General features: G+C 41.4%; 1 protein-coding gene across 28 annotated transcripts in view; it reads right to left on the bottom strand.

Annotated features, from left to right (window-relative positions):
* Positions 1–13,129, bottom strand: part of elna (elastin a) — a 60,352-nt gene that overhangs the window by 27,260 nt on the left and 19,963 nt on the right. For all 28 annotated transcript variants that reach the window (XM_037775133.1, XM_037775136.1, XM_037775140.1 and 25 more), the window contains exons 6-12: positions 4,329–4,391; positions 4,131–4,202; positions 2,690–2,722; positions 1,580–1,627; positions 1,124–1,201; positions 298–345; positions 87–149 (exon numbers count right to left, since the gene is read on the bottom strand). In XM_037775133.1, coding sequence (XP_037631061.1) covers positions 87–149; positions 298–345; positions 1,124–1,201; positions 1,580–1,627; positions 2,690–2,722; positions 4,131–4,202; positions 4,329–4,391 — 405 coding nt within the window. The remainder of the gene's footprint in view (positions 1–86; positions 150–297; positions 346–1,123; positions 1,202–1,579; positions 1,628–2,689; positions 2,723–4,130; positions 4,203–4,328; positions 4,392–13,129) is intronic.

The following is a 13,129-nucleotide window of genomic DNA, read 5'->3' as shown; positions in this document are numbered from 1 at the left end:
CAAAAATAAAAATACAAGCAGCATTCAATGGCAATGAAAGAAATTCAAAATCAGCCAACAATCATGACTGAAAAATTAAATCTTACTTGACTTGGCATTTAGGTTAGTTCCTGTGGCCACTCCAGGCAGCACGCCACGTCCACCAAACCCTGCAGGAACCATAAGCAACCCCGAAAGGAAAAGCCTCATTAAATCCCTGGACAGTACTTGTTTGCAAAAGCATTGACCATTTACATGTTGAACACTTGACAAATAGTGACAAATAGTGGCTGAGATTGATCTATGAAAGAGACAAACCTTGTCCTGGCACCAGTCCACCTTGGTAAAGTCCAGGCACACCCACACCTGCCAAAGCCAATGAGAGGACAATACTGAACTTCTGCATCCACATTACAAATGTGAGAGGGATCTGGCATGCATGAGCAGCAATAATCTGTTGTTTTAGGCATTTTTTATAATAATGTTAAACTGGAAAATGATATGCCTGTAAATCATTGTGACAAAACACTACCACAAAAAGAGCCAGACAGGATGCAGCAAAGCCAGGCGGGTGCTGCTGGCATCTTACAAAATAGGCTACTTGTTAGTTTAATTTATTGTCTGTAATCATTCTGTGGTTGATGCAACTGCTTACTGTTTCTACAGAGGTTCTGCTGTGTTTGACTTCATGGGCTCATTTTTATGATGTCTCAGCTGTTTATATCATATATTCATGAAGAGAGATCATAATATTGGATGTTGGATTTTTAAAACTATTAGCCATTCTTTTCATAGCCTCTTACTAGCACAGGAGAGATAATGTTGTGATACTTAAAGAAGATTTCCTTAGGAAAACATACAACAACATATAACAAGAATATAGTAATTATACTGTAGATACACCCACACACCTTTATATATGTATGTATGGTTCTTTTGTTCTATTTTGTCCTTGCTCTGTAAAGCACATTGGATCAACTCTGCCTTATTTAAAGTGCAATAATTAGCATATTTTTAAATCCCAAACACATCAAACATCTGCCACATGTAATGGAAAAAAACTATTCTCATGTGGCTCTGCTGCCTAGTGAACTGCATCCTGTCTGCCTTCAGCCTTTTGAGTTTATTGTTGAGTCTACAAAACCTGGCACTTTGGCAGCTTTCTTTCCAGCACCAACACCACCACCCCCTCCTGGAAGGCCTGTCTGAGGAATAACAGGTACTGAAAAAAAAAGATGAAATTGGCTCATCGAACAGATATACAGCGTGAAAAACATACACACATCTTTCTGTAACTGTGATTCCTGCCTCCCAAGGACTCTCAACACTGTTAACTGCTCTCTTTAAAAACACTTTGATTCATGACATTAGGAAAAGTACTATGTTTGGAACCCTAAAGTGGCTCTTCGTCAGAGAAATCAATCCCACTGTGCCTGACGAAGAGCCAATTTGTGGTATGAGATGTAGAATTCCTAAAGCAGTAAAAAATTTAAGGGGAATGCGAACAGTGTTACAAGTCCTCGGGAGGGCAGAAATCACAGTGTGACAAACATAAACTGCAAAATGACATTAAAAAAATGATGTGTTGTGTGTGTCTTGCCTCCAGCGGGCACTGCGGCTCCAGTTCCTGTACCTCCGGGAACTCCTCCTGCACCAAGCACAGTGCAGACATAAACATAAATATACAATTTCAAGTTGAACGTTAAAGTCATTAACACATTTGTGAACATCAGAGTGCAAGTATTCTATAGTTATACATCCTGTGGCCACTAGAGGGCCCTGTGATACTGAAAAGGAGTAACGAGCAGGTGTGTGGCTTGTGCCAGACTTGACCTTTTCAGCAGGTAGCCAGATCCTTATAGACTGACCATTGGTATTGAGAGCAGCTAATCTGGCTCTACTAGTCTGTCATCACCCCGTGATCAAAAGCAACATGCCTGAGTTTTAATCTAATCAGCAGAGGCAGCCAGCATGCATGGCATTTGCCTTGCCTCATCAAATGCCTCATTTCTTTGGCTATCCCCTTGTGAAGGAAATGAGCTGTCAGCTTCACTTGTTAGGGAGCTTGGCAGCAGGATAAAACGCATTGGTGTGTTTGTTTAAACTTTCTTATTTTACATTTTTAATCTTAAACTCTCAGTAACTTTGCCGGACAGACATTGCGCACTGCCTGTAAGTATGTGGCCTGGGAGCTTTGGTGAGGAGAAGTTTGGCAAGGGAGTGTTTTATTTTATCTGTGTTCTTTCAAAGGAATTAATTGTTATTTCAAGAGTCATGAAAAGAGCACAGACTGATTCTAGGGACTGCAGTTTTGTCATTGCCAACCAATACTTAAGAGTAGGCTCTTTGCCATAGAACAGTCCTGGTCGTGATTGGGCCCTCCAGAGTCCATGCTTAATCAGCCTTCCTAATTTCAAGCAAATCATGTGCACATACACGGCACAGACTCCACCTTTATCCCCCCTCGTACGGCGCAGACTTTAAGGTCACGCTGGGATCAGCTGGAGTTCAAACAGTCCATGGTTTGCAGGTATACGCCATAAAAAAGTACACTTACTTGCCAAACAGTGTTTTTCATATTGAGTTACCATTAATGCGAAACATTCATTTTGGCTTTCTCACAACATGAAAGCATGCAGATCTATCAGAAATCACACAGCACAGTTCAAGTTCGTACAGTAGTCTGTGAGCACGCCAAGAGTCAGCTTACCTCCATGTGGTAGCAGAGGGCCTCCTCCTGCACCTGTTGTTAGGAAAACCAGAAACCAGAATTTCAGTAGTATTCGTCAATATAAGGAAATAACCCTCCAGGAACCAGGATATCTCAAGCCCCAGTTTGAACTTTCAAGCGTTGGAGTTTGCAATAAACAACAAAAAAGGTTGTTTAACATAAGGGAGAGATATTAAATGTAAATTCTAAATAGGACACCATTTCCAATCTACCTCTATGGGGATCTTTCACCTCAAGAAATATAAGAACCAAACTTGGGTCCCTGCAATCTGAGGCATTTTTACTGAGAGGTTGAAACAGAGAAGAAAGTCACATAATACCACTGCAACCATCAAAACAAACAACTCAATACAAGCGGTACAGGATCAGTGTCTCCTTCCAACAATCAATACATCATCATGTTTAATGACCTCCAGTTTCCATCATAGCCACTGGGCCCCCGGCACAGACAGGGGAACAGTTTGTGAAGGAATGTTTGTTTAAAAGTCAAGGGAAAAAGTGATGTCTTCACATGTTGTTGTGTCCAATGGAAGCATCCATAAACAAAAGATAATAAGAAATAAAAAGAAATAAAAATGTGTCGTTTTTGACATATTATAAATGATATGATCATCTTAATCAACATCTTTCCATTTGTCAAAGTGTAAATACACTCAGAAGTCCATTACAAGTACCAGGAGACTGCCATAGAGTCTGTGATGCTAAACAACGTATCCTCATACCACGGTTTGTATGATATCTTATGAAAACGTATTCCTCATTTTCATACATTTACTTATGAATGTCCAGTCACACGTGACGCACGTGCCAATTTCCGCTTCAGTCTTTTCAAAATAAGCTTCCGACTTCACAGGAAACAACTTGGTTAGGTTAAAGCACATTAAAACTACTTAGTTAGGTTCAGGAAAAGATCATTGTTTGGGTTAAAATAACTACGAAAGTGGCGTAACTTAATTACGGAAGTTACTTGACAAATAAATGAACCTTGACTTCTGGTTTCACACGGGGTATGAAGTCAAGTCTCCTGGGCGACAGTCTGGTGTTTCTTGACCCACCCATCCACCCCGGCCTCCCACGTGTGTAGCACTCTTTATACTTCATGGTTCATAATTACGTCGATTACATATGAATTGATTTCGTGGGATATATACAAATTACAGTGCATTACTTTTCGTAGGTATAGCTACGAACAGTGTATGAAAACAGCCTGTGCTAAATGCAGTACCTCATTATAAAAGTAACCCTGGGTCTCAGATTTGAAAAAGTTTGTCCATCTGACGGACATATCTTTGGGAGGAAATATCAACCAATCAATAGACCAATCATTCAATTCATGGCATCAATTAACTGGTGTCATCATTCCCTTTACAGGAAACTGATGTTACATTTATATCCAGACATTTTCTGCTATCTGCTGTACCTCTTTTAGCCGCCTTCTGTCCAACTCCTGGGAAAAAGCCCCCAGTGCCGGCACCATATCCACCATAACCACCTAAATGAAACAACAGGGGCAAAGGTGAGTGAGGATTAAAATGTATGTTGTTATAGAGAAAATATAATGTTGTAAATAAATGTTACACTTAATGCTCATACACACCAATTCCAGTTAGTAACTCACCTCCTCCATAGCTTCCGGCTCCCAGGCCTCCATCTCCAAGACCAACTCCTAGATTGCCATAACCTGGATGGGAAAGATGGAGAGGCAGTAGAGTAGAGAGAAAGGAACAGAGTGAGAATTACTGTACTACGAACTGTAGATGAGGGCAAAGAAAAGAAGCACAGCTTTCGTCACTGTGGCTATAATGAGTTAGTAGTGATTTATTTAGCAGTAATTACTCTTAAATAAAAATAACCCATCACTCCTTTTTTTTATCAAAACATTTCCCAGGACCTGTAAGTACTACTTAAAAAAATAAAGCACATAAAATATGACACACTATCATGTGTGCTTAATTAAGTTTGATTGAAAACATTTATGTTTCTAAAGCCAAGGACTGCACCTTGGGCACTGGGGAAAGAGTTGACTCCCACTGATAAGAAACATGATAGACTAAACATAAAAAAACAGTTAAATCATCTGGTTATGCTGTATTCTAAACACTGGAGGGAGCAGTCTGTTTCTGCCCGAGACCAAAAGCCACAAACTAATCTATGGGCGGCAAAAACTTTTGGCCTGACTTGGAAGAAAGTTATATCCCAGCTTGTGTTTCTGCTTACTGACCATAACAAAAAACGTGAGAAAAAGATAGAGAAATGGACAAAGTATGGGAAAAGGGAAAGGAAATAAAATGCACATCACCCGCTCATAGAAAGGAAGATCCTTAAAAGTATGAGCCCAAATGAGAAGGTGGAACCCACGATACAGCCTAAAACATTATGCATACAGAAAATTAAACTAAATGATGTTTAATCTCAGTCATAAATCTTAAAACTTGAACATTTAGGCATGTTTAAATGTCATTAGAAGACTTAAAATTGGCGTGTATTGTTTGGGTCTAGTGGCTGGTATGAACTAGAAGCGAAAGAAGTGAAAACCAACTGACACCTTCTTATAGGACTGACATGTAAAAAAAACATGTTCAAATTAAAATGTAAAAAAAAGGTAATTTAATACATCCCAACATTGTTTACCTTTGATTTGTCAGACATCTCCAAACATAACAAATTTAATAAATCAAGTGTAATATTTCTCAATGTACAGTAGGCCTATAGTATATCACTCAAATCTAGATTTATTAAGTTGAACTTAACTTTCCAGATAACTGTCAAAGAGTTATTCCCATTTCCTACGGCTAACATATGAGACTGCATGGTTTATAAAACATGTCGGGCACATGATTCTCAGAACTGTATTTCTCAGGGTTGTATTAAAAGGAGCTACGAGGTGAACAAGTTCCCCAATCAGAGATAAACATGTTGGAGTAATGACTGTTTCTGAAACAAGAGGAAATTTGAACGCTGCCAGCAAGCTAGTCCATCAAGAAACTTGTTTTCATCAATACTTGTAAGCCAAAAAATCCAGGGTGAGAGCAACTAAGCATGGGAAACAAGCTGAACAAGGGAGAGGGGGAGTGGGGGGGGTGGGCTGGGGATCAAACTGGAGGGCGAGAGCTTGGAGTCCAGGAATCTGCAGGGTGCAGGTAATGATACTGACGAGGAGGAGGAATGTGCTGGGAGAGACCGAAGGTTGGAAGTGTGGAGTTTCATGATCTAGCCTAGTCAAAACAAATGTGGGCACTGGCCTTGCCAAGGGTTTGGCACACACACTGAGCACGCAATGCGAGCTCAGACGCTAAGCTAAGCGTCCTCGCATTAATCCATCTCCTTCACAACTTTCAACTCGATTCTCCTCGATTGCTCAACCATCCCCAGACACACCTCGAAGTAATAACAACGGCAATCAATACTTGTATAAATCAGATGGGTCTAGGGCTTTCCCTTTTCCAGTGTATCTTGAGTTGACGCGAGGAATCTGTCTCATTTGTCTCATTTTTATCAGTGAGCTCCACTTACCATAAAAATGGACAGGAAAACGGACAAAATAACTATAGTTACGAGACATATGGAACACTGCTGATGCCTAAAACCCTTAAAACAACTGTCTGGCTTGAAATGTTCCTTTAAAACTGTACCGTCTGGTCTAGCCTCCAGACTACAGACTGTCTCACGAGGTGTATGTGTTTGTCATTGTGAGTGATGGAAATATGCAGCACAGTCTGCACAACAGAGATTATGCGTGTCAGTGGGAGAGAAACACGAGGAGAGAGTGGAGACAGGCAGGACTTAGCTGATTCATCCATCATCTGGCCCACCTGTGCTCACATGTGCATGACCCAACCTGGCTCTGGCAGCCACGCTCAGGGTCGACCAGCACCTGCCACGTTGAGCTCAACTCTCTGATTCGAGATCAGGAGACAAGACGCAGACGCGCAGAAGTCAGCCTGAGAGGGTCTGCGTGTGTGACCATGATTGCAGGCCTTGGGCAGACGCAAGGTTTAGACAAGGAAGAAACTTTACACTATGTAGTTCTGACATCACTAGACACTGGGAAAATAAAACGCTCTCACGTAACAAATACTACCCCGGAGGTCGTGTATTTTTCAGGGTCAAAGTGAGAGAACACGCTAACAAAATCTGGACCATTGTCGGTTTGGCATCCGTCCACTGATATATGTATATTTGGGAGAGTTTTTGCACAAAAAGCTCTCTGTTTAGCCATATTTACGCCATCCTGTCAGCTCAAACAAGCATGCTTTTGTTGGACTGCTATTGTTACAGCACGTCAGCTCACACAAATAGACCTGTCTTAGCTCACACATTATTGGAAGTCTACACCAATGTTGTTTGTTGTCATGAACCACACACATGGAAAGTCTGCACCATGACCCCCGGTATCAAATCATCGTTTTTCTTTGGTGCTGCTCCCAGTATTTAGATTATTGCTGACAAGCTGAAGGATTTCTGTGCACTCATTTGGTGGCTTATTTTCTCTGTGACCCTCAAAGGATAATAAGAAGCCAGAGAGACCACATGAAACCCCAACTGCCTTCAAACCTTGGACAAAGGAACCCTACAAAAGGTCAACACCCTGAGTAGAAGATGGGGGGGCAGAAACCCAATACTACACAGGAGGGAGGACTCAGGGCCAGGGAGATTGGAAGGTAAGTGATGCAGAACGGCAATGCATCATAGTTTCCTCCGTTTAGATTTCTAAAAGAAAAGTGCGACAGACACAAGGTTTACTAGCCAGTTTCCATTCAGAAAAAGACCACTGGCTCACAGCTGTGCAGTGACAAGCGCACCTGCAGGTTGTTGAGGTGAAATTTTTTTGACGGTGTGGCAGTGAATACAGTATTTGAGCATCATCCAACAGTGGTGATTCATTTGTGGCGGTTGGCTTAAGAATGATCCCAGTGTGGGTACACGAGTAAACGCAAGTCTAGACGTTCTCTGACAAAGAAGGAGTCTAGTTTTTAGAGGAATGAAAATGTGACGAGGGACGGGCTGCCATATTCATTGCTCTACCATGTCTTGTACATTGGTATTCAAAGTGAAGACTGACACTGGGATAAAACTGGCCAGACGGCATGGTTAGTTCTTTCAGTGATCAGTCATGTTCTCAAACTCCGGTCCAGTACAAGTGATGGATGGGAGCCAGTGTGAACCGAAGTATCTGGTTTCAATCTCAAAACTGAACCGTCTTGCTTTATGCTCCATTGGGGTTAGGTAAGGTAATCCTCCGTTTCAGAACCAGAGGAATACAAGAGACATTAATCAAAACATTGTCTTCGGCCCTCAGCCTCTTTCTCTTGTTCTCCCCGGTTCTCCAACTCTTTTCTCTCGCTCTTTCCTCTCCAAAAGTTGTGCGAGGGGTTACGCCGACCAGACGTGTGGTGTTAATAGCAGCAGCCAGAGGAAGCCAAACGTGAGAAGTGAAAGATGGATTTGCCTGCTCCTTTCCATCTCCTCCCCTTCTCCCCCTCTCCCTACTTTGTGAACCAGCTGGGCCTGGTAAGGGTTTAATTTAAGAGAGCAAAGAATTCCATGGCAGAGATCCACCGTAACTGACGGCAGACCCATGGAAAGCAGACTTCGGAGCTGGAGCTCTGGAATGTCCAGGACATTTTTGGGACTTGTTTCTCAGCGTTTTCTTTGTTTTAGCTCATATTTAATCAAGCGAACAGTCTAAGAACAAATGCTTGTTTGCTGAAAAGCCTGGGGACACAATTACAACTCATATGTCTCTTTAATAACCAGTGTCAATGTGAAAAATGGCAGAAGGGAATGACAAATTGTGAGTCTTTAGCTAAACACTGGATTTACTGTACAAACCTAAAACACACAAAGTGTACAGGATAGTTGCAAGAAGCTCAGAGGCGTGCTACAGCAGTGCAAATGCTGCAATAGCACGTAATGGGATGAATATCTTCATGATCTCTTCAAAGGCTCCCTGGAGGTCCCCAGAGAATCATCGTTTTACTGTGATTGACAGGAAGATCCTGTTCTTCGGCTGTGGCCCCATATATATTTTCACTTTGAAAGCAAAGACCATCATTATGTCCTTCACTGTCATGACACCATATTTTTATCAGTATCAAATTATCACACTGTTCCACTTCCAAGTTGGTGGATGGATTGCATTCTTACGAGGTGACGCAGGACAAGCTGGATCAAGCCGAATGATGCGAGGTGTTGTAGTGATTCCAGATCGCGTGAGACAAGTGGACACATTCAAGCTCCCCTTGCTTCCTCTACACCCTCCCTCTCCTGTGACCTCCCCTGCTCCTTGTCACTTCCAGGTTCTCTGTGCTGTCAATCACGGGCACCGAGCTGTGAGAAGCTGGACTGGTCGCATGTTGGACTAATTAAGCATTCACAAAGTCACACTGCTACACACAAACTCTCTCCCTCTCTGGCTGGTGGGAGCCAGCCGACTTTGGCGGCAAGCCTTTTATTGTTTTCGCTTTCCTTTTCCATGGAGTCATTGACACTATCAATGAGAGGTCCCAAAGCCTCAGCCTCCCTTTTTGCCAGATGACCCCAAGTGCACAACTGTCAGGGCTCCTACAGACAAACAGGGAAAGGTCTAATGTTCTCATTTACTAATGTCTTTGCTTTTGGGGCAGCGTCCAGATCAAAATCAGTGTAGCCATTGTTGATATGGGTGGTCATTTTTATAGGGTACAATTACATCATACTAAAGAAGACCGTGTGCTCTGTTTTGTTATGTTGTAAGCCCTTACAATGATGAAACAATTTTGGAGGGTCTCACCAACCCACACATTTTGGCATCCGAACACACACACATCATCTCTGAGGCGTCCTACAAATGGCTCCAAATTAACGTTAACTCTAACCATTACACATCATGTGGATTACAAGCACTGCCACCGTGCCAAACTACCGTAGGCTGCTTTGCCCAGTGACGTCTGTGGCTGCCTGACCTCACCAGCCTGAGTCCTTGTGAGTCCCTCACCTCCACACACACATGCTTTATTTCAAACACATCTGTCCGAGGGCCATTACTGCTGTCCCTTAATTCAAACTGTGTTCATTTGTACGCCATGCGTTAAACCATATCCACTGAGTTTGTGATGTCATTGTTTATGCTGCAAGTCATACGGAGCAGAACAAGCTATGCTATAAGCTTTCAAGTCGACCAAACACGACCAGTTTCTGTGAGAGTTGAGAGCCTCTGCTGTTCTAATTTTTATGCACTTTTAAAGGAATGTCACAGTTGCGCTGCCAACACTGAGTCTGTCTGAAGAGTATCCCTAACCCAAAGCTCATACCATCGCCCATTTTAGCTTGGCACACACATTCACAGCATGTACTGTAAAGCCATGCGGACAAGGCAGAAACATACTGTAAGCGTTAGAGTACATACAGTAGTTCACAGAGTATGTGTGCACTTAGAGAATCCAATTTCAAAAAACTGCTCATTTCTAATAAGTATGTTCCGTGACTAGAGAAGTTCAATTGTGCAAATAATGCATAAGTAGAGAAAAACAGTCAACAAACACATCCATAGCCATGGTATGTAAAGTTGGCCAAGCGTGTTTCCTCTTCCAGATGGTCCACATATGCATCTAACTGCTACTCTACTGAATACTTTTCTGACAACTCAGGGTTGAGAGTAGTGTCCAACAGGTCGGCTCGACTCAAAACGTGCACATTGAAACACTGATGTTAGATTCATTGAGTAAGCTTCAAAAGCAATTCCAAAGTCATTATACAGGCTATGATCAGTGTGCAGCCATCTGAGGCATCTCACTGACACACATATGGGATGCTCTACAAAGGAAAACAAGTGAGTGATAAATCGTCATTGACAGTGGAAAAGCTTACCAAATTGTACATTGCATGTATGTAGAGGTATTGCAACATGGGCTGCTAACACATCAGGATACATACTGTAGAAGGCCAAAGCTGAAGTCATGTAAAAAGCCCTCATTCTCCACAAGTAATTTAGTCCAGCTCTGGGTCTAGTTTTGAGTCAGAGTATTGAGAAATCCAGAAATCCCCTGAGGTGAGATGTCAGTAACTCACATCATTTCAAAATACACTAAAATGGCAAAATACACTAAAACTGGACTGGGAAGACAAGATTTACTAAAAGAAACAAGGCAAAAGTGAGCATGGCTCACATAACATCGCTCACTGCTTGACCACTACTAAAGCAGGTCCAAAGGTTTTTCCGTTATGGAAAAAAATTCTAAATATTTGGGCACCCTGGACTTCTTACCCCCAGAATGCCCAACTAGACCACACTATCAACCATCATACCAAATTTGAAGTTCTTAAGTTAAATAGTTTTCGAGTTCTGCTCCAGAAACGAAAGTGTTACACGCGGGGATATAATAATTCAAGAATACTGTAAATGACTTACTAAAGACACCTGTTGCAGTGATTATTTAAAATCATACTGCATTCAAGTATTGCTTTAAGTTGAATGACAAGTTAAGGCAATACTTTACATTGTAGGGTTGTAAGAAAATATCAATACACTTGAGTATCACCATATTATGTGTTGTGGTACTGAATTGATGCTCCAAAACACAGTATCGATTTTTAATTAACCTCAAAAATCTGATGTTCCTGGTTGCTATTTGATGTTTCAGAGGTTGTAGCGGGCTCAGCTTAAAAGCTAAAGTGCAACCAGAGTGATACTGGCATGATATGAAACTAGAAAACATCTGTCCAAACATCTGTCCAAACAATCCATTAATTTCTGGTGTGTTTTTTATACTATTAGACAGATTTCCTAAAATTAAATTAAAAAAAATCTCAACATATCGCCTTATATACTGAATCATTACCCCTGTATCATGATATGTATCGTATTGCCAGATTCTTGCCAATACACAGCCCTATTACATCGTAATGCCCTGCATTACTCTTCAGCTCAGACATACTGTAAGCTCTGTGTGAATCAATCATCATAAACAATGTTTCTAACATTGCCGTGCCATGAATGTAAATATGTTCCCTTCTCTCACTTATGCTGCAAATTTTGATCAGCTACAGCTACTCGCCCAGTGTGGAACACATAAAATATACTACACAATACTATACTTGCATAACAAAACATCTACTGTAAATGAAACTCTCAGCTCCTCTGCTAACTCAAAACATCATTGCAATACTTACTCAGCCACAAATCCAAAAAACAGGCCCTCCGATTTACCAGACTTTGGTCCACTTCTACCAATAACTACAACAGGGTCATTCAACCGGTGATATGTCTTCATGTACGCTTTCTTCATCACTACGTAAACAACACTTATGCTGTACTGCCAGATGGACGATAGTGCTCCAGACCTGTTGGCAAACTGAGCAGGGGAGAGGTTGTGAGAGCATGCCAAGGGATGGCTCATCAACTAACACAGTGAACATGGAAATAAATTACAATGGTGGTAACATGCTCACCAGAGAACTACAATGCAAACATGACACAGAACAGACTGGGTAATGGCTGGCGAGCTGTTATTGAGTCATAGTGAAAGTATCGGTTCAGTGTGGGGGAAAACACCACAGTTAGAAACTGTAATGTGTGGCATGTGTGACTGAATAGACACCAATAAAAACTAATAGGGATGCAGCGATTTATTGGCAGAAAATCACTATTGATCGATATACACCTTGTTGACTATCAGTAAATAAGATGACATTTGCTGATGGCAGTGTCTGATGTTCAGTGTCAGCGGCTCGTCAGGGTCGCCACATCATAGTCCTGCAACGAGGCTTCAGGCTGCACTAGCAGAGCGAAGGTATTCATCTGCTCCCCGGCGGAGTTCTGGCGATACTAGTCCACTAGTTAATCAATCGCAGATGGCGTCGCTCTCTCGGACGGATAAAAAAGTAAAAATGAAAAAGGCTACAATAGGTCGCCATATATATTTCTTACATTTACATTTAATTTACATTTGAATACAGTAAATACTGAAACATTATTCTCATTGAGTAGGTAGTTGTATAGCAGCTGAAAAGGCTTTTGAAGCAGTTATTTAAAAAATAATATATATATATATATTAATTTCATGTGAAAGAAGGATATATTAAGAAGGATATATTAAAGGTTGCTTCATAAATTTGTATAATTGAATTTGTGCTCATTCAAAGATGGTGTAATGAAATGCTGAATGACTTTAAACCAGCTCAGTTATCTTCTTAAAACAAAGAGGTCTTTGTTTCCCTGGCCACAAAAGGGGAATAAATAGCAAAATAAACAAAAATATTGGTATCGGCTATCGGCCAAATTGTTATCTTAAACATCTGTATCGGTATCAGCCCAGAATTTCGCAATCGGTGCATCCCTAAAAACTAATAAAGACCTTATCTTTATCTTGCTTTACTCCGATATCATTCTAATTCCTGAGATGATTCTTGAGATTATTGGACACGCTAACAACCTCTGGT

Source organism: Sebastes umbrosus, chromosome 7, assembly GCF_015220745.1.
Source record: "Sebastes umbrosus isolate fSebUmb1 chromosome 7, fSebUmb1.pri, whole genome shotgun sequence".
Classification (NCBI taxonomy): domain Eukaryota; kingdom Metazoa; phylum Chordata; class Actinopteri; order Perciformes; family Sebastidae; genus Sebastes; species Sebastes umbrosus.
Note: the sequence above shows the minus strand (reverse complement) of the source record. Positions and strands in the feature narration are given on the sequence as shown.